The 25,203-nt window shown below is 42.4% G+C and overlaps 1 protein-coding gene across 2 annotated transcripts in view; it reads left to right on the forward strand.

Moving 5' to 3' along the window:
- The window catches only part of PDIA3 (protein disulfide isomerase family A member 3), a 25,341-nt gene extending 1,254 nt beyond the window's left edge, over positions 1–24,087 (forward strand). The window contains exons 2-13 of one of the 2 annotated variants that reach the window (NM_001195716.1): positions 6,142–6,220; positions 9,006–9,123; positions 13,498–13,605; positions 15,121–15,250; positions 17,544–17,660; positions 17,981–18,106; positions 18,799–18,981; positions 20,534–20,642; positions 21,572–21,700; positions 22,302–22,381; positions 22,575–22,632; positions 23,652–24,038. In NM_001195716.1, the coding sequence (NP_001182645.1) occupies positions 6,142–6,220; positions 9,006–9,123; positions 13,498–13,605; positions 15,121–15,250; positions 17,544–17,660; positions 17,981–18,106; positions 18,799–18,981; positions 20,534–20,642; positions 21,572–21,700; positions 22,302–22,381; positions 22,575–22,632; positions 23,652–23,765 (1,351 nt within the window). In that variant the 3' untranslated portion in view covers positions 23,766–24,038. Of the gene's footprint in view, positions 1–6,141; positions 6,221–9,005; positions 9,124–13,497; positions 13,606–15,120; positions 15,251–17,543; positions 17,661–17,980; positions 18,107–18,798; positions 18,982–20,533; positions 20,643–21,571; positions 21,701–22,301; positions 22,382–22,574; positions 22,633–23,651 lie in introns of both variants that reach the window. The other variant, XM_077938320.1, reaches the window with a different exon arrangement.
- Positions 24,088–25,203: the final 1,116 nt, after the last annotated feature.

Consider the following 25,203-nt stretch of genomic DNA (forward strand, 5'->3'; position numbering starts at 1 on the left):
CAGTACTTAATTTTTCCCCTCCTGGCACAGTGACCCTTGGTTTAAAACTATCTGTGTTCAAAAATGTCGGTAAAAGTTGTATATAACTTTTATTTGCTTCAGACTCAGGTCTTCTCTTCTTAGCCTCAATCAACTAGCTAAGAGTTGCACGAAAAAAAGTCCTGTAGTAAAGACCACCTGAATCAAAGTGATGTACTAGAGTTGGCAAATTTTGTTTTCAGCTTGGACAGATTTTGTGTCCAGGGCATTTCTGGGGCTGACAGTACAGATTACACATATGGAGAGTTCTTATACATCTCTGGAACTCATGTTCTCTCTTAGGAACAACTCTTCCCAATTATATAATCATGCTGTTAGCTTTGAGGGGGTGTCACTAAATTTGTAAAAGCTGGGGGTGTCACTGAGTTTGTCAGATCTGAGTGATGCTTTTTACTACAGGGGTCATGCAACAATTTAAAGTAGGAATTTTTGGAGAATAGTGGGCCACTAGAATATTAATTTAAAAAAGGAATTTTGAGGCCGGGCGCGGTGGCTCAAGCCTGTAATCCCAGCACTTTGGGAGGCCGAGGCGGGCGGATCACAAGGTCAGGAGATCGAGACCACAGTGAAACCCCGTCTCTACTAAAAATACAAAAAATTAGCCGGGCGCGGTGGCGGGCGCCTGTAGTCCCAGCTACTCAGGAGGCTGAGGCAGGAGAATGGCCGGAACCCGGGAGGCGGAGCTTGCAGTGAGCCGAGATCGCGCCACTGCACTCCAGCCTGGGCAACAGCGTAAGACTCCCTCTCAAAAAAAAAAAAAAAAAAGGAATTTTGGGGCTGGGCGCAGTGGCTCCTGCCTGTAATCCCAGCACTTTGGGAGGCCAAGGTGGGCAGATCACCTGAGGTTGGGAGTTCGTGGAGAAACCCCGTCTCTACTAGAAATACAAAATTAGCCGGGCATAGTGGCACATGCCTGTAATCCCAGCTACTCAGGAGACTGAGGAGGAGAATAGCTTGAACCCAAGAGGCAGAGGCTGCAGTGAGCCACGATTGTGCCATTGCACTCCAGCCTGGGCAACAAGAGTGAAACTCCATCTCAAAAAAATCAAAAAAACAAAAAAAAAAACCACAGAATTTTTTGTTTGAATTGAAAGGGGTCTTTCCTACTTGAAGTTGTTACACGTGCTACCCTAAGAACTACATATCCCATCAGGCACTGACTATCCCAAGAATTGGGTGGATCTCTGCTGTGGTGTCTGCTTTTAATTGGTTTAAAAGAAAAAGTCATCCTCCGCGATGTCAGCAAGGAAGATGAGTTTTCTGAATGAGCAATTTGGAGTTAAAGAAGTCTCCTCTTGAGGTCTTTATTTCTTCACATTCCATTACAGTTTTGTTTGTTTTTTTTTTTTTTTTGAGATGGAGTTTTGCTTTGTTGCCCAGGCTAGAGTGCAATGGCACGATCTCGACTCACTGCAACCTCCGCCTCTTGGGTTCAAGTGATTCTCCTGCCTCAACCTCCTGAGTAGCTGGGATTACAGGTGCCTGCCACAATGCCCAGCTAATTTTTTTGTATTTTTAGTAGAGATGCGATTTCACCATGTTGGCCAGGCTGGTCTCAAACTCCTTACTTCAGGTGATCTGCCCACCTCGACCTCCCAAGGTGCTGGGATTACAGGCGTGAGCCACTGCGCCCAGAGTTTTTGTTTGTTTGTTTGTTTGTTTTGAGACAGAGTCTCCCTCTGTTTCCCAGGCTGGAGTGCAGTGGCATGATCTGGGCTCACTGCAACCTCCACCTCCCGTGTTCAAGCGATTCTTCTGCCTCAGCCTCCTGAGTAGCTGGGATTACAGGCATGAACACCAAGCCCGGCTAATTTTTGCATTTTAGTAGAGATGGGGTTTCACCATGTTAGGCTGGTGTTGAACTTCTGACTTCAGGTGATCCACCCTCCTCGGCCTCCCAAAGTGCTGGGATTACAGGCCTGCGTCACCTAGCCTGGCCTTGGTATTTTTATTTATTAACATTTCAGCTGGAAGTGTTTTCTGACTGCTATATTCCTTTGTACAGTTCAGGAGTACTATCTTACAAGAAATAGTTAAAGAATCCTTAGTAAGAGTAAAATGGGGTCTGGTCCTGTTGTGCATGCCTGTAATCCCAGCAGTTTGGGAGGCCAAGGCAGGCAGATCACTTGAGATCAGGAGTTCAAGACCAGCCTGGCCAACATAGTGAAACCCCATCTCTACTAAAAATACAAAAATTAGCTGGGCGTGGTGGCGCACATCTGTAATCCCAGCTACTTTGGAGGCTGAGTCAGGATTAGAGACCAGCCTGGGCAGCATGGCCAGACCCCATCTCTACCAAAAAAGGACAAAAATTAACCGGGCGTGGTAGCACACGCCTGTAGTCCCAGCTACTCAGGAGGCTGAGGTGGGAGGAGCGGATCACTTGAGCCTGGGAGGTGGAGGTTGCAGGGAGCTGAGATTGCACCGCTGCACTCCAGCCTCAAGGACAGTGTGAGACCCTGTCTCAAAAAAGAAAGTAAAATGGACTTTTAAAAAAAATCTTATTCTCATCACAAAATAGACCTATTAAAGCAAGTTCTTTTTCCACTTTCATGTTTCAAGTGAAAGTGAAAGGTGAAAACTTGCTTGCTTGCTTTTTTTTGAGACAGAGTCTCTGTTGCCCAGGCTAAAGTGCAGTGGCACGATCTTGGCTCTGCAACCTCTGCCTCCAAGGTTCAAGTGATTCTCCTGCCTCAGCCTCCCTAGTAGCTGGGATTACAGGCATGCACCACCACATCTGGCTAATTTTTGTTTTTTGTGTGTGCGTGTGTTTTGTTTGTTTTTTTTAGTAGAGGTGGGGTTTCACCATGTTAGCCAGGCTGGTCTTGAACTCCTGACTTCACCTGATTCACCTGCGTCGGCCTCCCAAAGTGCTGGGATTTCAGGCGTGAGCCACTGTGCCTGGCGTAGTGAAAGCTTTCTTTGCAGTTGATTTTGTAGACTAATATTTCCATTATGGAGTTAATCTTCTATATATTTCTAAGGATAAGAATATCTCAATTTCTGTGGGGAAATAACACTATTTAAATGTTTGAAAATATCTGAAAATTTATTGATCAGTGTTAATATTTAATATTAAGTCCTCAACATCTATTTATGCTATAGATGTGTATGCTACCCTCTAGGGCAGTAGTAATCAATAATGGCCAGGTGCCGAGGCTCACGCCTGTAATCCCAGCACTTTGGGAGGCTGAGGCAGGCAGATCATGAGGTTCAGGAGTTTGAGGCCAGCCTGGCCAATATGGTGAAACCTTGTCTCTACTAAAAATACAAAAATTAGCCAGGCATGGTGGCAGGAGCCTGTAATCCCAGCTACTCAGGAGGCTGAGGCAGGAGAATTGCTTGAACCCGGGAGGTGCAGGTTGCAGTGAGCCGAGCTATGCCACTGGACTCCAGCCTGGGTGACAGAGCAAGACTCTGTCTCAAAAAAGTATATATATATGTGCTAATTTCTTTACTTGTAATTCCCACCCCCAGTTGATCTTTTCAACATCAGCATTTAGCTCAAATTTTTTTTTTCCCTTCCCTGGACAACTAACTGATTGATCCTGCCTCTCTGTTGGCATCTAATAATACTCTGTCACCCCTGCCAGACTGGTGTTCCTATGAGGAAAGGACTATATCAATTTTCTTATCAAAGACACTTGATAAGGCACTTATCAAAAAGCACTTGACACATGGCACACATGATGAAGTGATGATTATTGGGTGAATATATGTTAGAATTCATTATCAACTGCCAGGTGCCATCCCTGAGGATAGATAGAATTAATTATGTTTTAATATTTTCTAGGGGTGGGTGAAAGAAGTAGTGGTTAATCTTGAAGGATGTATGTTAACTGACTCGGATTTCCCTTAAATACCACCTGAGTTCCATTCCTGGTGGATTTGAAGAGGGGAGTTTCCTCCCGCCTCGTTGAAACTCTTTTTCTGGATTTGATGAGCTTATGGATATTGCCAGAGTTTAAGGCAGTGGATTTTAGTCCCAGCCTTGCAGCTTACACACACACCTGGTTGCTCCCCAGATTTCTAGAGATTCTCAATCTGTAAGCCATGCATACTTTTTTTGTTTTAATGCTCCATGGGTATTTTTGATAAGCATCTAGAGTTGACACCCACTAGCTTGACCTAGTAACTATTGTATGTGATTTTTTTATCTTGAAGTGTTTGAAGATAGTTGAAACGATTAACGCATAAATCTGTTGCCTCAGCCTTGACAACTACTATATATTCAACAGAAATCTCTCTTCTCTCTCTTTATTCTCATTGCTGCCACTCTGGTACAAGCTTTTATTGTCTGCCATATGAAATATACTATCTTCTAGATGGCTTTATTCTTGTCTCTGTTTTCTCCCTTTCTGTCAGTCTTTGACATTGCTAATTGATGTAGTGTTAGTACACATGCACACACATTTATTATCTCAAAAGAGCCCTTTACAGTTCTCTGAATGCATCACGATTACTGGTATTCTTTTATGTTTGCTCTGCTGTCTCCCTCATCTTAAATACCCTGCCCTCTCCTCTCTGAAGCGCTAAATCCTTCAAGACCCAGATCCAGTTGTTACTCCCTTTAAAATACATTTACTATGCAATATTAAAGGAATACAGAGGATATAATGAGTAATACCCTATTTCACACACATAAGATCTTATATCACTGATTTTGAGAGGAACTATCTTGTGTCTCACTGAGAAAGAAATACTACCATTGAAACTATAACATGACTGCAAAACATATCTTAATTTCAGAAAAAAAAATGAATCTGTGAAATACAGCATAAGGAATACCATTTGTTTGCACTCTGTCTGAAAAACATTGCCAGTACTTTGAAGTTCCCTATGTGCCCCTTTACCATCTTATACACTCCTTTATCCTGAATTTTATATTTGTCATTTGGTTCTTTTATACTTTAATAGGCCTCTTGAAGACCTTGGAGAATAAGCTCTTATAGTCCTTTATTTTAAACAAGTTTTGGATGTACAATATCTCCAAGTCATCCATCACTTAATAAAATTACATAATTGACTACTGAAATATATCTGCTCAAGTTTCTTCTCTATTATATTATCTTTCTATTTTTGCTGTCTGTGGGGAGGTTATAGAACTCACCTTCTTAACGTGGTCCCTCTGCAACCCATTGGCTTTTGAAGACGTGATGTACAGCTGGTGCTGGCTGTATATACACTGATTAGGACTTTCTGGGCAGAGGAGCAGGTGCTTCTGATGGCCCTCTGGGAAAGGTATTCTAGTTTACATGTTTTGTTATCAGTTCTCATGGCCAGGTGAGCTGTGTAGCTGTAAAAATCAGGCCTGCCATCTAAAAGACAATATCATACTTGAGACATTACAGGGTTTCAGTCACAATTTTGTCACCTCCGAGACGGAGTCTTGCTCTGTCGCCCAGGATGGAGTGCAGTGGCACCATGTCAGCTCCCTGCAACCTCCACCTCCCAGGTTCAAGCGATTCTACTGCCTCAGCCTCATGATTAGCTGGGATTACAGGTGCCCACCACCACGCCTGGCTAATTTTTGTATTGTTAGTAGAGATGGGATTTCACCATGTTGGCCAGGCTGGTCTTGAACTCCTGACCTCAAGTGATCTACTCGCCTTGGCCTCCCAAAGTGCTGGGATTACAGGTGTGAGCTTCAGTCACAATTTTTAACAACCACAATGCTGGTTTTCCAGGGAATTGTATTTTCCTCTGGGGAGTTCTATCAGAAATGGGATTATTTCTATCTTGTCCTTCATTCAGCCTCATTAATTGGTCAAAAGAGCATTAACCCATTCAACCCTCTTTAATAATGTGGCGTACACTTTTGACTACAGCTTTCATGACTTACTTATACTTTGTATTGAAAAAATAAAGCTGCCCTGGGTTGAGCCAGTACTATAGAGTCAACCTCAGTCTAGAGGTAGGACCTTTACCTTCTGAGAGTTCTGGTTTACTGTAACAATAATGAATGTTCATGTGATGATTTTGCTTTTGGAAGTGTCTACTAGCTCAAAGGTAATATTATAGTTTGAGATTCTTCCTAGTGAGACAACATTAACAAATTCACAGGATTAAACTGAGAATTTGGCTTTTTTAATATGTATATAGGTGTGGACACTGCAAGAGACTTGCTCCTGAATATGAAGCTGCAGCTACCAGATTAAAAGGAATAGTCCCATTAGCAAAGGTAAGTACAGGTGGGTTCTTCACTAACGAATGTGAAGTATTTTAAAAAGTAGTTTGTTGTCTCAGCTTTGTTACTTGGAAAAAAATAACAGTAATAAATTGTAAGATTAACATTCATTTTCTATACTCTTATTCTGCTAAGAAGAGTGAATACTAGTTTCTGGGCAAATACTCAGCTGACTTAGTTTCAAAAGATTAAAAGTAGTGGCTGGGCACAATGGCTTATGCCTGCAATCCCAGCACTTTGGGAGGCCGAGGTGGGTGGATCACGAAGTCAAGAGATCGAGACCATCTTGGCCAACATGGGGAAACCCTGTCTCCACTAAAAATACAAAAATTAGCTGGGCGTGATGGCACATGCCTGTAGTCCCAGCTACTCAGGAGGCTGAGGCAGGAGAATTGCTTAAACCCAGGAGATGAAGGTTGCAGTGAGCTGAGATCGGGCCATTGTACTCCAGCCTGGTGAAACAGCAAGACTCCGTCTCAAAAAAAAAAAAAAAAAAATTAAAAGTAGTGAGACTAAGGAAATTACTGGCATAAGAAGTAAAATAAAATAGACCAGGTGTGGTGGCTCACAGCTGTAATTCCAGCACTTTGGGATGATCACTTGAAGCCAGGAGTTTGTTGCCTGGGCAACAAAGCAAGACCTCATCTCTACAAAAAATTTAAAAAGCTGGGTGTGGTGGCTCACCTGTAGTCCCACCTTCTCAGAAGGCTGAAGCAGGAGGATTGCTTGAGGCTGCAGTGAACTATGACCATACTACTGGACTCCAGCCTAGGTGACGGAGTAAGACCCTGTCTCTTAAAAAAAACAATCCCAGTACATTGGGAGGCCAAGGCAAGCAGATCACTTGAACCCGGGAGTTTGAGACCAACCTGGGCAACATGGCAAAATTCCATCTCTACTAAAGATACAGGCAGTCTCCCATAGTACCAGCTAATCAGAGGCTGAGGTGGAAGAATTGCTTAAGCCAGAGAGGTTGAGGCTGCAGTGAGCTGTGATTGAGCCATTGCACTCTAGCCTAGGCAATAGAGCGAAACCCTGTCTCAAAAAAAAAAAAAAAAAACCAAAAAAAAAAAAACAGAGTAGTAAAGTATATGGTAAATAAGAATTAAAGGTCAAATATGGAAGGCAGAAGTACAGCTGTAAAGGCTAAAATAATCATTGAGGCTGGGCACGGTCGCTCACGCCTGTAATCCCAGCACTTTGAGAGGCTAAGGAGGGCGGATCACTTGAGGTCAGGAGTTCGAGACCAGCCTGGCCAACATGGTGAAACCCCGTCTCTACTAAAAAAATACAAAAATTAGCCATGTGTGGTGGCAGGTGCCTGTAATCCCAGCTACTTGGAAGGCTGAGACAGGACAATCACTTGTACCCAGGAGGGCGGGGGTTGCAGTGAGCTGAGATCATGCCAATGCACTCCAGCCTGGGTAAAAGAGCAAGACTCCATCTCAAAAAATAATAATAATAATAATCTATGAGTAAATGAGCTCCCTAAACTGCCATATGATAATCACAATGATGGGAATATGAAAATGATATGAGGATATTGATGAAAATGTAACCAAATGGTCAACTATAAACTTGTATTTGTTTTTACAATTAAAGTAATGCTTCCAGAATGTTGCCATTCTGTAGTAAACCCGTAGTTGTTCTAGTCTAAAAGTTCATACCTCTGCCAGCCTCAAATAGTTCATATATAAGGCTATTTTTGGAAACTACTTTTAATCCTATCAAGCAGCTTGCCATAGGAAAAGAAATATTAATCACAGCCGGGCACTGTTGTGGCTCATTCCTGTAATCCCAGCACTTTGGGAGGCCAAGGTGGGTGGATCTCCTGAGGTCTGGAGTTCAAGACCAGCCTGGCCAACATTGTGAAACCCCATCTCTACTAAATTTACAAAAATTAGCCAGGCATGGTGGCGGGTGCCTGTAATCCCAGGTACTCGGGAGGCTGAGGCGGGAGAATGGCTTTAACCCTTGGGGCGGAGGTTGCAATGAGCCGAATTCGCGCCGTTGCACTCCAGCCCGGGCAACAAGAGTGAAACTCTGTCTCAAAAAAAAAAAAAAGACAGATGCAATCACAATTCCTACCTGTGTGACTATAGACACGTTTATTTTCTGGATCTCAGTTTACGCATCTTAGAGCATAAGGATCATACTTCAGAATCTTGTGGAGATTAAATGAGATAATATATGCAAAGTACTCGTACCTGGGTTGGAGTAAGTGACTCATTCCAGGAAATTATTTTCCTTCTTCCTGATAGGTCTCACTAGATCTGTTATGTTATGGTATAGCCCAGATTCCAACTAGCTCAGGGAACATGTACAAGTATTGGTACCTTTGATACTAGCTCTAGGTGATTTACAAAATCAAATTATATTCCACCTAAAGGATATGTACCTCTATATATCCCCTTGGTGATAGTCGTAATCAAAGTAAGCCACTGTTAATAATTTAAGTGATTTATCCCTCATGTGTTCTGAGGCAGAAAAAAGATGAAGACCACTGCTTTAGCTAATAGAGACTCCAAGAGCAGAATTTAAACGTAACTTTTGCATATTATGTGAGGCCCAGGAATCTCAGTTTTAAAGAATTCTTTAGGCAGTTCTGATGTAGTTAGGCAAGCTCCAGTGTGCCTTTAAAATCTAATGTTCTATGGCATGTATGTCAAGAATTCCTTGATCCCCTTAGGATTTGACCAATCCTATTATTTTGAGAATATAGGAGGAACCTGCAGCAGATACTTGGCTAAGAAAATAGTTTGTGTATTTTGATCTTTAGGTTGATTGCACTGCCAACACTAACACCTGTAATAAATACGGCGTCAGTGGATATCCAACCCTGAAGATATTTAGAGATGGTGAAGAAGCAGGTGCTTATGATGGACCTAGGACTGCTGGTAAGGATCCTGAATTACATTCTGGAAACTAATGTTAAGTACCTTATTCTTTGTAGTGGAAACATAAAAATGTGTTTTTCTACACAGTGTACTTTCAGTCTTAAAAATTCCTCATCTAAAAGGTCAGTTAGTTTGGTGGTAACAAAAGACCTCTCTAAATGAACAGATTATATAAGTAATATAGAAAATACACAAACTTGATTTATAAGGTCAGCTCGACATTTTTTCATTTTACAAATATTTATTGAGTATTTGTAATGGCATATTTAGAATATGCCAGATAGGCCGGGCACGGTGGCTGAAGCCTGTAATCCCAGCACTTTGGGAGGCCAAGACGGGCGGATCACGAGGTCAGGAGATCGAGACCATCCTGGCTAACACGGTAAAACCCCGTCTCTACTAAAAAATACAAAAAACTAGCCAGGCGAGGTGGCGGGCGCCTGTAGTCCCAGCTACTTGGGAGGCTGAGGCAGGAGAATGGCGTAAACCCGGGAGGCGGAGCTTGCAGTGAGCTGAGATCCGGCCACTGCACTGCAGCCTGGGCTACAGAGCGAGACTCCGTCTCAAAAAAAAAAAAAAGAATATGCCAGATATTCTAAATATACTAGGTGGTTGGTATTTATTGATAAAACAGACAAGGTCCCTACTCTTGTGAAGCTTACATTCTGGGGGATGAGGGGAAGAAGGCAACAAACAAGTTTTAAAAATACAGATGAGCTGGGTGCAGTGGCACGTACGTACCTATAGTCTTAGCTATTCAGGAGGCTGAAATGAGAGGCTCTCTTGAGCACAGCCTGGGCAATATAAGTCAGTCCCCATCTCTAATAAACAGTGTGGGCCGGGCCCGGCCCACACCTGTAATCCCAGCACTTTGGGAGGCTGAGGTGGGCAGATCACAAGGTCAGGAATTTGAGACTGGCCTGGCCAGCGTGGTGAAACCCCATTTCTACTAAAAATACAAAAATTGGCGCTGGGCATGGTGGCACACGCCTGTAATCCCAGCTACTCGGGAGGCTGAGGCAGGAGAATCGCTTGAACCCGGGATGCGGAGGTTGCAGTGGGCCGAGATCGTGCCACAGCCCTCCAGCCTGGGCAACAGAGTGAGACTCCCATCTCCATAAAAAAAAAAAAAAGCGTATGTGTCTGCATATATATATATATATGGATAACCATCTCATACCCATTAGGATGGCTACTATTAAAAAAAATAATAAAATAGGCTGGGCGCGGTGGCTCACACCTGTAATCCCAGCACTTTGGGAGGCCAAGGCTGGCGGATCACCTGAGGTCGTGAGTTCGAGACCAGCCGACCAACATGGGGAAACCCTATCTCTACTAAAAATACAAAATTAGCCAGGCGTGGTGGCACATGCCTGTAATCCCAGCTACTTGGGAGGCTGAGGCAGGAGAATCGTTTGAACCTGAGAGGCGGAGGTTGTGGTGAGCCGAGATTGTGCCGTTGCACTCCAGCCTGGGCAACAAGAGCGAAACTCCATCTCACTCACACACACAAAAAACAACAAAATAGCCAGTGTTGGTGTGGATGTAGAGAAATTGGAAACTTTGTGCACTATTAGGAATGTAAACTGGGACAACCGCTATGGAAAACACAGTATGGTAGTTCCTTTAAAAATTAAAAATAGTGCCGGGCATGGTGGCTCATGCGTATGATCCCAGGACTTTGGGAGGCCAAGGCAGGCGGATCATTTGAGGTCAGGAGTTTGAGACCAGCCGGGACAACATGATGAAACCCCTTCTCTACTAAAAATACAAAAATTAGCTGGGTGTGATGGCGTATACCTGTAATTCCAGCTACTTGGGAGGCTGAGGCAGAAGGATCGCTTGAACCCGGGAGGCGGAGATTGTAGTGAGTCGAGATCAGGCCACTGCGCTCCAGCCTGGGGAACAAAGCAAGACTCCGTCTCCAAAAATAAAAAAATAAATAAAAATAAAAATGGAAGGCCAGGTGCGGTAGCTCATGACTGTAATCCCAGCTCTTTGGGAAGCCAAGGTAGGTAGATCACTTGAGGTCAGGAGTTCGAGACCAGCCTGGCCAACATGGTGAAACCCCATCTCCACCAAAAAATACAAAAATTAGCTGGGTGTGGTGGTGCACACGTGTAGTCCTAGCTACTTGAGAGGCTAAGGCAGGAGAATTCTGCTTGAACCTGGGAGGTGGAGGTTGCAGTGACCTGAGATCACACACCACTGCACTCCAGCCTGGGTGACAGAGTGAGACCCTGTCTCAAAAAAAATAATAATAAAATTACCATATATATGATCCAGCTTCTGTATACCCACTTCTGAGTATACATTAAGTCCTCACTTAATGTTATCAATAGATTCTTGGAAGCTGTAACTTTTAAGTGAAACAACCTATAACAAAACTTGGTGTTTTTTTTTCCTCATCAATGTTATAGGAAACAGTGTTATTCTAGGACTTGCTGTGCATTCTTTCTCTTGAAGTTGCAGTTTCTGAGAACGTATGAATAATGTTAAGTGAGGACTTACTGTATACCCAAAAGAAGATAGTTGTATACCTATATCCACAGCAGCATTATTCATAGTAGCCAAAAGTTAGAAGAAATCCAAGTGTCTATCAGTGAATGAATAGTAAACAAAATACGGTATATGCATCCAATGGAAGATTACTCAGCCTTAAAGAAGAAAATTCTGACTACATGCTGCTATATGATTCCACTTACATGAGGTAGCACAAATAGTATACAGAATTGTATGTTTAAAAATGGTTAACTAGGGCCGGGCATGGTGGCTCATGTGTGTAATCCCAGCACTTTGGGAGGTCAAGGTGGGCAGATCACGAGGTCAGGAGTTCAAGACCAGCCTGGCCAGCCAACATAGTGAAACCCCGTCTCTACTAAAAATACAAAAAATCAGCCGGGGGTGGTGGCAGGCGCCTGTAATTCCAGCTACTTGGGAGGCTGAGGCAGGAGAATCACTTGAACCCAGGAGGCGGATGTTGCAGTGAGCCAATGTTGCAGTCGCGCCATTGCATTGCAACCTGGGTGACAAGGGTGAAACTGCGTCTCAAACAATCAAACAAACAAAAAAAATGGTTTAACAAGGCTCATGCCTGAATCCTAGCACTTTGGGAAGCTGAGGCAGGTGGATCGCTTGAGCCTAGTAGTTGGAGGCCATCCTGGGCAACATAGTGAGACCCCGTCTCTATAAAAATACAAAAAGCTAGCCAGGTGTGATAGTGCGTGCCTGTAGGCCCAGCTACTCAGGAGACTGAGGAGAGAGATCTGATTGACCCTCCTGGGAGGTCGAGGCTGCAGTGAGCAATGATCATGCCACTGGACTCCAGCCTGAGTGACAAAAGGAGACCCTATCTCAGGAAAAAAAAAAAAAAAATTGGAAACAAATGTCCATCAATTTTGTAGTTGTGTCTGGTTAAACTGTGGCACTTTTATAGTGAAACACTATGCATTGTAAACAATGTTTCTGTTAAAAAGAAAACAAAACTTTTTAAAACAATAATAACGCTATGCCACTGTAATAAAAGGTTAAAGTAGCTCTTTATATATAATTGCCTGTTTATGCATAAAATGTCTGGAAGGATATACAAGAAACTGAAATCTTGGCTGGGCGCAGTGGCTCATGCCTGTAATCCCACCCAGCACTTTGGGAGGCCAAGGCGGGTGGATCACGAGGTCAGGAGATCGAGAACATCCTGGCTAACACGGTGAAACCCCGTCTCTCTAAAAAAAATACAAAAAAGGCTGGGCGCGGTGGCTCAAGCCTGTAATCCCAGCACTTTGGGAGGCCGAGACGGGCAGATCGCGAGGTCAGGAGATCGAGACCATCCTGGCGAACACGGTGAAACCCCGTCTCTACTAAAAAATACAAAAAAACTAGCTGGGCGAGGTGGCGGGTGCCTGTAGTCCCAGCTACTCGGGAGGCTGAGGCAGGAGAATGGCGTAAACCCAGGAGGTGGAGCTTGCAGTGAGCTGAGATCCGGCCACTGCACCCCAGCCTGGGCGACAGAGCAAGACTCCGTCTCAAAAAAAAAAAAAAAAAAATTAGCTGGGCGTGGTGACGGGCGCCTGTAGTCCCAGCTACTCGGGCGGCTGAGGCAGGAGAATGGCATGAACATGGGAGGCAGAGCTTGCAGTGAGCTGAGATTGCACCACTGCATTCCAGCCTGGGCAACAGAGTAAGACTCCGTCTCAAAAAAAAAAAAAAAAGAAACTGAAATCTTATATGGAGGAAACTGGGTGACTAGGGACAAGGGTGGCAAGAAAATTTCGTCATATACCCTTTTGTACCTTCTGAATTTTGAATCATGAATAATTGCCTTCTCAAAAATTATAAATAAGTTGTGTTGTTACAACTTTTATTTTGACTTCTAAGATGGAATTGTCAGCCACCTGAAGAAGCAGGCAGGACCAGCTTCAGTGCCTCTCAGGACTGAGGAAGAATTTAAGAAATTCATTAGTGATAAAGATGCGTCTGTAGTAGGTAAGTAGCAAATATTAAACCGTGCCACAGAATCATCAACTTGATTTCCAAAACCCTTCATGTCTGGGAAAGCCACAGAATTAAAGCAGTTAAGGAAACCTTGAGGCAGTTGAAAAGGCAACTGACAGAATTGGGTTAGCAATTAATATAATGTACTATAGTGCATTTTATAATTAGTATATAATGTAATTATAATGTGGGGGCAATTGGTGTTTTATTTGGGTGGGTTTGTGTTCTTATAGATGTGAAGGTTTAATTTCAATTAAAGGACTAGGAGGGGTGGGCATGGGAGAAAAAATAAAGGACTAGGATAGGAGTATCTTCAGCATTTTCTAATGCTTCTTAAACTCTGAGATTTAACTCATATAATAAGGTAGTTATGACTGAAAATAAGGTTTTAAGGTCGGAAGATACAAGTAAATAATACAACTCTGCTATTTTCACAATAATTAGGGAACTTAAAAGTTAAAATCAGATTGCTAGGATTTGTCTTGTTTTTGCAGCATTCATTGCTTTCTCATGTGTTGCAATATCTCATTTTTAAATGACATGAGCAAGTTAAACACTTTCTGCATCTTAGATGTTCATTGTTTTGTTTTTTAAATGTGATATAATAAATTTGACTAAAAAATAAATATAAACATAAAAGCTATGTTTGCACTTCTCTTAGTCTCCTAATTACTGTAATAAAACTGACTTTTGCTGGGCGCGGAGGCTCACGCCTGTAATCCCAGCACTTTGGGAGGCTGAAGCGGGCAAATCACCTGAGGTCAGGAGTTCTAAACCAGCCTGACCAACATGGAGAAACCTTAGTCAGGCGTGGTGGCACATGCCTGTAATCCCAGCTACTTGGGAGGCTAAGGCAGGAGAATCGCTTGAACCCAGGAGGCAGAGGTTGGGGTGAGCCAAGATCGCGCCATTGCACTCCAGCCTGGGCAACAAGAGCAAAACTCTGTCGCAAAACAAAAAACAAAAAATACTGACTTTCTGGCAGCAGAATATGGTTTACTGTTTAAATTTGGCCAAAAGCCACTTTTTATCACCTAAATTTTACTGATTCTTTTTATTTTACAAGGAGTTAGCATGTATTCATTAAACATTTATGTTTTAGTCACTTTAGTCACTTTAGAAATGAGTAGTTCTAAAGACAAATACAGAGAAAGAAAAAAATTGGGTGAAGTGGTTTACAGTTTATTTTGAGGTATCATCTTAATCCTTCTGATACCTGAAACTCTTAAGTTAAGCAATTTGCCCGAATTTGTTCAATTATGGGAAAATAGAATGAAGACTTGAACACTGACAAATTTTCTCCCTTGGCTCTCTCAAGAAATGTGTCCGTAAAAGGTAGAGGGAAAATTCTCATCCTAAATATTGTGCCTGTCTGAGGTAGTCATGACAAAGCAGACCCAGTCCTCAAAATAGAACGAAACCCTTGAAAAATAGACGTTTACGGTTTGGAATATCTATCTGTTAGCACTTATTGCTTCTTCCTTGTGTTTAATATTTTCTGTATAGGTTTTTTCGATGATTTATTCAGTGAAGCTCACTCTGAGTTCCTAAAAGCAGCCAGCAACTTGAGGGATAACTACCGATTTGCACATACGAATGTTAAGTCTCTGGTGAACGAGTATGATGATAATGGAGAGTAAGTGATTGAGTTGAATCTCCGGACGAAGTATTATTGTGTGAACTGGTGTGATTGATTGACTGATTGATTGATTGGGACAGGGTTTCACTCTGTCACCCAGCACTTTGGGAGGCTGAAGCGGGCAAATCACCTGAGGTCAGGAGTTCTAAACCAGCCTGACCAACATGGAGTGCAGTGGTGTGATCTCTGCTCACTGCAACCTCCGCCTCCCAGGTTCAAATGATTCTCACGCCTCAATCTCCTGAGTAGCTAGGAGTACAGGCACGTGCCACCATACCTGGCTAATTTTTGTATTTTTAGTAGAGACAGGGTTTCATCATATTGCCCAGGCTGGTCTCAGATTCCTCTGCCTCCCAAAGTGCTGAGATTGCAGGCATGAGCCACCGTACCCATCTGAATTGGTCATTTTTATACCTAATTTTTCCCAAGGGTTTATTGAGTACTTTCGAGGCATTATGCTACATGCCAGAAACTATTGCTGCCTTCAGGGAACAACCCTCTATCTAGTAAAGGGAGATTGTATACATGAACATATGTAAAAATGAAAGTATAAGTATATATAGAACTATATGCAGAGTGGTTGGAAGTACAAAAGAGGGAGTGATTGTTTTTCTTCTTTTGGGGTAGGTGGGTAATATCAGAAAAATTCATAGAGGGGGTGACTCTTGAAGGATGAGGTTTTTTCTGGAAGGTTATAGCCTTTGAAATAAAAATTATTCCAGATAGAGCACCAGGAGTGAAGGCCTTGAAATGTAAGATAGCCTAGGCATGTTGGGGCCCATAGTACTGCTGGAGTATTGTTTGTGATTGAGATAATGAAAGATAAGATTGGAGTATTAAGCAAAGACCAAATTATAAATTTTAAGTGCCATACAAAAGAGCTTAGATTTTATCTTTTAGACATTTGAGAGCCATTGAAAGACTCTGGGCTGGGGAGTAATGCCTAGTGTTCTATTATTGGAATACTAAGCTTGTGGGAGTGGTAGCCTCCTGCTCAAGGTCATTGCCAAGGTCTGATCTTTCACAAAAACAATTTACAACCTCCCACATAAATGGGCTAAATTTGTGAAGAAGTCACTGGCAACCACATGATAATGGTTTGAAGGGGGAATGGTGAAAGGCATTCAAAGGATTCTAAGGAGAATTCCAAGGATTCTAAGGAGAATCTAAACTGAGGATGACTTGTGAGAGTCTAAACTCGGTCAACAGCATTAGTGGCAATGGATAGGAAGGAGTGAGTATAAAAAATGTAAACAATAGTCACTAACCATGTGTGAAAAGGAGAAGATTTAGAGTAAGTTTGAGTTTTTTGTTTTTATTTTTTTCAGACGGAGCCTCACCCTTGTTGCCCAGGCTGGAGTGCAGTGGTATGATCTCGGCTCACTACAACCTCTGCCTCCTGGGTTCAAGTGATTCTCCTGCCTCAGCCTCCTGAGTAGCTGGGATTACAGGTGTGCACCACCACACCTGCCTAATTTTTGTGTTTTTAGTAGAGACAGGGTTTCATCATATTGGCCAGGCTGGTCTCAAACTCCTGACCTTTGGTGATCTGTCTGCCTCAGGCTCCCAAAGTGTTGAGATTACAGGCGTGAGCCACCACACCCAGCCTGCTATTGTTTCTAAAGGTTTGAAAATCTACTCTAACCCCCTTTTGAGATAATGAAAAAGCTGAAGACCAGAAGGATAAATTGAGACCTGGTCCAATGTGTTTGGAATTAGTTGGGGAACTATGATTAGAACCATGTTCTCTTAATTTTCCAACCTAAAATGTATTAAACCCTATACCCAATTATTGCACTTAAGATTAAGGTGGTTAGCATCTTAGTGTTAATGAGAATGTCATGTTGCTGAATCTGTGGTACTAGAAAAGAGTCCTTGTGTGCTTAAATATTGCTAGTTAAAAGTGGCAGCAAAAGTAGATAGTCTGAGCATTATATGAAACATGGGGGCTCCGCCTGTAATCCCAGCATTTTTGGAAGCCGAGATGGGAGAATCACTTGAGCCTGGGAGTTCAAGACCAGCCTTGGTAACATGGTGAGACCCCCATCTCTATAAAAATTTTAAAAAATAAAAAATTAGTTGTGCATGGTGGTGCACACCTGTGTTCTCAGCTATTTGGGCAGCTGAGGTGGGAGGATCACTTGAGCCTGGGAGTTCAAGGCTACAGTGAGCTATGATCATACCACTGCACTCCAGTCTGAGCAACAGAGTGAAACCCTATCTCAAAAAAAAAAAGGATGGGAGACAGTTCTACTGTTATCTGCCTACTGAGACTTTTTTTTTTTTTAAGGGGTATCATCTTATTTCGTCCTTCACATCTGACTAACAAGTTTGAGGACAAGACTGTGGCATATACAGAGCAAAAAATGACCAGTGGCAAAATTAAAAAGTTCATCCAGGAAAACATGTGAGTACTTCTTTGTATCTTGTCTGGGATTTATTTGCTTGATTTTAGTTTGTTTACCTCAGTTATTAAGCAGAGCTATATTTTGGCTTAAACGGTCTATTCGGGGGGATTGTAATAATAATAGTTTGAGTTTACATTAAAGCAGTAATGTATGGGTGTTAGAACTCCTGTTGTCATCCTGTAAGGTATATATTGCTCAGTACTTGTCCTAAATGTTGAAAATCTCTTTCCTTCATAAATGCTATCAGTTACTTTGTGGCAACTTTATGATATAGCTAAAAACTTGCCAAGCCAGTTGATAATGGATTATTTCATTTCAGTTTTGGTATCTGCCCTCACATGACAGAAGACAATAAAGATTTGATACAGGGCAAGGACTTACTTATTGCTTACTATGATGTGGACTATGAAAAGAATGCTAAAGGTTCCAACTACTGGAGAAACAGGTAATAAGAATTATGTTTTTCCCACATGGACAAGTTTACCCAATGTATAAACAGTCCCTTCTAACTATCTTGTTGTTTCCTTAAGAATCTGTAAAACAATAAATGGTTCCTTAAGAAGCTGTAAAAAAAAAAAAAAATTAAAATTACTGTCCTGTTACCATGTGTGGTATAAGAGCAGGAAAGAATGGGAACATTTGGCTTCCAAAAACTACATTTGAAGCCATAGGACAAATAACATAAACTGTTTTCAAAATCTGTTGGGCATGTATTTCATAGGTGTTTCTTTGCTTTGTGACACAGTGACTCTAAGTAGAAGGTGGAAATTTGATATAAAATGCACTTAAACATTGTGCTTACTTGCACATTTAGACTCTCAGTGCATTTTACCTTTACAAATTTTCTTTTCAGATCAGTCATTATGCCTAAAACAGATTTCAGTTGTATATTACAGCAAGATTTAGCAGGAATGCACCAGTTGATTGGGCATCACCAATTTGCCAGTGAAGTTCAGTAAGGCATTGAAGTATATCATAACCCTGTGTCAGGGCCCAGAAGCTCAGACTGTTCAGACTGATTCCAGAAGGCTAGAACTATAGAAGTTAGTCTTTGCTTTCCAGTCACTTGCTGCTTAGTTTCAAAAGTGCTTGACCACCCTGTATAGTCTTGGCACAAATGTCTCTTGTTTCCCACAGGGTAATGATGGTGGCAAAGAAATTTCTGGATGCTGGGCACAAACTCAACTTTGCTGTAGCTAGCCGCAAAACCTTTAGCCATGAACTTTCTGATTTTGGCTTGGAGAGCACTGCTGGAGAGATTCCTGTTGTTGCTATCAGAACTGCTAAAGGAGAGAAGTTTGTCATGCAGGAGGAGTTCTCGTGAGTTGCTAGTTGGGCTTTGATTCTCCAAGGCATTTATTAAAGCCTTTTATACTACAAAGGATTTCTAAAGAACAATAACCCTGGAATGTGAAGATAGGTCTTTTAATCAAGACCTATGACTGTCGTTTTTCTCAATTTAAATATAGATACTTTAGGCCAGGCACAGTGGCTCACACTTGTAATCCCAGCACTTTGGGAGGCCAAGGCGGCGGATCACCTAAGGTCGGGAGTTCGAGACCAGCCTGACCAACATAGAGAAACCCCGTCTCTACTAAAAATACAAAAATTAGCCAGACACAGTGGTGCATGCCTGTAATCCCAGCTACTTGGGAGGCTGAGGCAGGAGAATCGCTTGAACTTGGGAGGCGGAGTTTTCAGTGAGCCAAGATCGTGCCATTGCACTCCAGCCTGGGCAACAAGAGTGAAACTCTGTCTCAAAAAAAATAAATAAATATAAATAAATACATATCGATACTTTAAGGATTATGATCCTTAATGAATTCTGAAAACTAATGAAAGGATGGCAGGTTGGAATTCTTACATAATTCCACTTGGTCATTAATTGCAGATAAAGGCTGACTACAGTGACTCACACCTGTAATCCCAGCAATTTGGGAGGCCAAGACATGTGGATCACTTGAGGTCAGGAGTTCGAGACCAGCCTGGCCCACATGGTGAAACCCCGTCTCTATTAAAAATACAAAAATTAGCTGGGTGTGATGGTGTGCACCTGTAATTCCAGCTACTAGGGAGGCTGAGGCACCAGAATCACTTGAACCCAGGAGGCAGAGGTTGCAGTGAGCCGAGATCACGCCACTGTTCTCCAGCCTGGGTGACAGAGCAAGACTGTGTCTCAAAAAAACAAAAAAAGATAAGATTGGACAACCTCCTTTGGGCCAGATGTGGTTGCTCACACCTATAATCCCAGCACTTTGGGAGGCTGAAGCAGGAAGATCACTTGAGCCCATGAGTTTGAGGCCAGCCTGGGCAACATAGCCAGACCCTGTCTCTAAAAAATTGAAAAATCCAAAAAAAGATTGAACAGCCTCATTGATACGGATGTCATTTCAAACCAAACCATTCCCCCCTCATCCCTACAGAATGTATTTTCTTTTTGAAATACCACATGAGTCTAAAGTAAACTCAGAATCAGGAAGATCTTAAGACCCCAGAAACAATTTTTATCCTCACTTTCTGAGATTTTGGGAGATTGAGACAAGAGAAAATATTCCTTGTGAGACAATCAATAAAATGAAATACTGTAAACACACACTATCCTCCAGAGCAATAAGACCTGGTTCTTTTACAAAAATGAATCTCTAGCAGACCAGTGATTCTTTCTCTGAACTTTGAAATCCACAAAGAACACACTAGAAATAAAAAACGGTTTGTTTCTTCAGTCTGTAGTTCTGCATATTGAGAGATAAGAATTCCCCTTTTTTTTAGCCTTGAAAAGCTAAAATACATAGTAACTGTTCAAAGCAATTGCTATAATTTTCTCAGTGGTGGGAACAGATTAACAAGCCTTACCCTTGTTTTCCAATTGTAGGCGTGATGGGAAGGCTCTGGAGAGGTTTCTGCAGGATTACTTTGATGGCAATCTGAAGAGATACCTGAAGTCTGAACCTATCCCAGAGAGCAATGATGGGCCTGTAAAGGTGAGGTACTGACAGCCTCATCAAGCTATGAGCAATTGCCTCTCCTCGTTTCTTTGTTCCAAAACTGTGGGGTCTAAATGAAGACTTCATTGGCCATCTCTTTTTTTTTTTTGTCCTTACTCCCTGAGTCATAAAATAAGCATTGGCAGGCCAAGCGGTGGCTCATGCCTGTAATCCCAGCACTTTGGGAGGCCAAGGCAGGCAGATCATGAGGTTGAGAGTTCGAGATCAGCCTGCCCAACATGGTGAAACCCCATCTCTACTAAAAATACAAAAAAATCAGCCAAGTGTGGTGGCGGGTGCCTGTGTTCCCAGCTACTTGGGAGGCTGAGGCAGGAGAATCACTTGAACCCGGGAAGCAGAGGTTGCAGTGAGTCGAGATTATGCCACTGCACTCCAGCCGGGGTGACAAGAGTGAAACTCCATCTCAAAAAAAAAAAAAGCATCGGCAGGGCTCATAATGCTTGGTAGGGGCAAGAGTATAAAGCCTGCATAGAATTTTCTGATGAAATTTATATTGGGCTAAGTTAAGTTACTCTTGAGGATAGAGCAACCCCTAAGAACAGTGTGTTACTTTGAATTTTTTTATAGAGATATGGTCTTACTCAGTTGCCTCAGCCTTCTGAGTAGCTTGGACTGCAGGCATGTGCCACCAAGCCTGGCTTGAAATTACTTTAAGGAACGGTTGGGTAGCACTTCTATATCCTGTAACTTCCTGAACATAGTTTGATAGGTGACAGACAAAGGAACGAGTTGGTATCTAGTGAATGACAACATCTTTAATCTGTAAATGTGATTTGGGTTTCTATGACTTACTTTCCTTGGTAACACATCAAATTAGAGAGGGATTGGGTCTAGAAACAAATACAGCTTGTGAATTTATTTTCTTATGTTACCTTACCAACTAGAGATTCTTCTGTGTTTTCCAGGTAGTGGTAGCAGAGAATTTTGATGAAATAGTGAATAATGAAAATAAAGATGTACTGATTGAATTTTATGCTCCTTGGTGTGGTCACTGTAAGAATCTGGAGCCCAAGTATAAAGAACTTGGAGAGAAGGTAAGTATGAACCCTATTCTGAGGATAACATTTGAGCGGGAGCAAAGTTTATAAATGTATTCAGCATTGGCTCATTTGCTTGGTTCCTAAGTACTTGTAGATTTTTTTTCCCAATTACTTGCTGTTTACTCACTTTCTCTTGACTGCCCCCTAGTGCTCCAGCCTGTGCAGTGCCTGAGATACCCACTTTTAACATTCCATTCCTCAGGCTCAATCTAGATAATAGTTCAAAATATCTAAGAACTTCTGAATTTTGGTAATGGCTTACATGAATCCATATGGTTCTTCATCTTAAAACATTTGACTTAGCCCCTGTAATGTCTTATTTAGACCAGGTAAATTTGAAGGTGGCAATATGTAGTCTTAATACAAGAGAAAAAAGGGAAGCTTGTGGAAAGTGAGGTACTACCATCTGCAAAGCACTCTTCCCACCTGAACAGCAGTTTATCTGCTGGACTTACAGGTGCGCACCACCACACCCAGCTAATTTTTGTATTTTTAGTGTTTGAAGAATGAGATTGTTTTAAGTCTTGAATTGACTTAAGTGTCCCTCTGTCACTGAAAATTTGAAATGTAAACATTTAACCTGTTTTATTAACAGCTCAGCAAAGACCCAAATATCGTCATAGCCAAGATGGATGCCACAGCCAATGATGTGCCTTCTCCATATGAAGTCAGAGGGTAAGTGGATTAAAAATTAACAAAAGTGTCTAGGCAATTGATTGGAATAAAGCTTGTAACCACCAGGAAATCATTACTAGACACAGTCTTCATATTCCAGTTGAAGGAAGAACCACTGATTCCTTCTTGGCTTAAGAGTTCTGCACATGAGCCCACATAACTGCTTCAAATTAATAAATGTTTCTTTCCCCAGTTTTCCTACCATATACTTCTCTCCAGCCAACAAGAAGCTAAATCCAAAGAAATATGAAGTAAGTGAATTGTCCCATATCCCCACAAATACATACACAGACATAAACACACACTCTTAAACATAGTTCTTTAATTGGGTTGGTTTATTTACTTATTTAATTTTATTTATTTTTGAGACGGAGTTTCGCTCTTGTTGCCCAGGCTGGAGTGTAATGGCGTGATCTCGGCTCACCGCAACCTCCACCTCCCAGGTTCAAGCGATTCTCCTGCCTCAGCCTCCCAAGTAGCTGGGATTACAGGCATGTGCCACCACCCTGGCTAATTTGTATTTTTTTTTTTTTTTTTTTTTTGAGACGGAGTCTCGCTGTGTCGCCCAGGCTGGAGTGCAGTGGCCGGATCTCAGCTCACTGCAAGCTCTGCCTCCCGGGTTTTTACGCCATTCTCCTGCCTCAGCCTCCCGAGTAGCCGGGACTACAGGCGCCCGCCACCTCGCCCGGCTAGTTTTTTGTATTTTTTAGTAGAGACGGGGTTTCACCGTGTTAGCCAGGATGGTCTCGAACTCCTGACCTCGTGATCCGCCCGTCTCGGCCTCCCAAAGTGCTGGGATTACAGGCTTGAGCCACCGCGCCCGGCCGTATTTTTTTTTTATTATTATTATACTTTAAGTTCTAGGGTACATGTGCATAACGTGCAGGTTTGTTACATATGTATACTTGTGCCATGTTGGTGTGCTGCACCCATCAACTCTTCATTTACATCAGGTATAACTCCCAATGCAATCCCTCCCCCCGCTAATTTGTATTTTTAGTAGAGATCGGGTTTCTCCATGTTGGTCAGGCTGGTCTTGAACTCCTGACCTCAGGTGATCTGCCCACCTTGGCCTCCCAAAGTGCTGGGATTACAGGCGTGAGCCACCACGCCAGGCTAATTGGGTTTATTTAACTAAAAACTGTTTAAACTCTCATGGTCAGTATATGTGGCTGCTAATGTGCTTTTACAAACTCAAAAGTCTTCCTTTTTGGAGCAGATCAGGGTTATTTAAAAAGTTACATTTTTAAGGTAATCTTTCTGTTTTCAGGGTGGCCGTGAATTAAGTGATTTTATTAGCTATCTACAACGAGAAGCTACAAACCCCCCTGTAATTCAAGAAGAAAAACCCAAGAAGAAGAAGAAGGCACAGGAGGATCTCTAAAGCAGTAGCCAAACGCCACTTTGTAAAAGGACTCTTCCACCAGAGATGGGAAAACCATTAGGGAGGACTGGGACCCATATGGGAATTATTACCTCTCAGGGCTGAGAGGACAGAATGGATATAATCTGAATCCTGTTAAATTTTCTCTAAACTGTTTCTTAGCTGCACTGTTTATGGAAATACCAGGACCAGTTTATGTTTGTGGTTTTGGGAAAAATTATTTGTGTTGGGGGGAATGTTTTGGGGGTGGGGTTGAGTTGGGGGTATTTTCTAATTTTTTTTGTACATTTGGAACAGTGACAATAAATGAGACCCCTTTAAACTGTCTTACTTTCCACAAGATTGAGAACCAGGTGTTCTCTGCACACTATCACTGTTCAATAGAGCTTTCCTCAGTGATGGAAATGCTCTGTAATCTACACTGTTCAGTACAGGTAGCTATGGAGCATCTGAAATATGGCTAGAAACTACATTTTTAGTCTTCATTAATTTAAATAGCAATACAGTTGCTACCATACTGATCACTGCAGCTGTAGACTGACTGACTGGGTCCATAATCACCTCAAAATTCTTTCACAATTTATTATCTCTTTCTCTCCTTACATGTTTATTGCCCAGGCCTACCCTGGTGATTAGAGAACAGGTGAAGGGCTTTTCTTGTTAGGCTGTCCATGCCCTAAGGATGGGTTCCTGTTTATCCTTGCCACGCAGCTAAGCTTACTGCATATTTATACCTCCCAAGGACTGTTCTCTGCCCAGAAATGCCCTGTCAAGGGTGTGGCATTACAAGGTTTCATCCAAGTTGTTTCAGGAATTGCTGACACTGCTGGGTGCAGTTCTATCTCCCAAAGCCTAGGGTGTGGCCCTTTAACCTCCCCCTTCAGTAGAACTGGGAAAGGCGGTATCATTCCTAGTTATGAGTAAAGCATCCACTTTCTTTTGTAACAATGAGGAACAGAAAGGACTGAAGAGTGATCTTTTGTCCAACTAAACCATTTATCTCCTTTTGTAGGTAAATTCAAATCCTGCCCAGTTATAGTTTTCAGTCACTGGATAATTTGAGGTAGGAGCGCTACTTTAGGTGATCCTAGGAATTCCTATGTTCAGAAAAGAATTTTCTTCCTACTATATAAATACAGTATGTAGCTGTCAATTTTAAGATGAATTTGTCAAGCCTGTAATCCCAGCACTTTGGGAGGCCGAGACGGGCGGATCATGACGTCAGGAGATCGAGACCATCCTGGGTAACACAGTGAAACCCCGTCTCTACTAAAAATACAAAAACTTAGCCGGGCGAGGTGGCAGGCGCCTGTAGTCCCAGCTACTCGGGAGGCTGAGGCAGGAGAATGGCATGAACCCGGGAGGCGGAGCTTGCAGTGAGCTGAGATCCGGCCACTGTACTCCAGCCTGGGTGACAGAGCGAGACTCCGTCTCAAAA

The sequence above is a fragment of the Macaca mulatta genome, chromosome 7 (assembly GCF_049350105.2).
Source record: "Macaca mulatta isolate MMU2019108-1 chromosome 7, T2T-MMU8v2.0, whole genome shotgun sequence".
NCBI lineage: Eukaryota > Metazoa > Chordata > Mammalia > Primates > Cercopithecidae > Macaca > Macaca mulatta.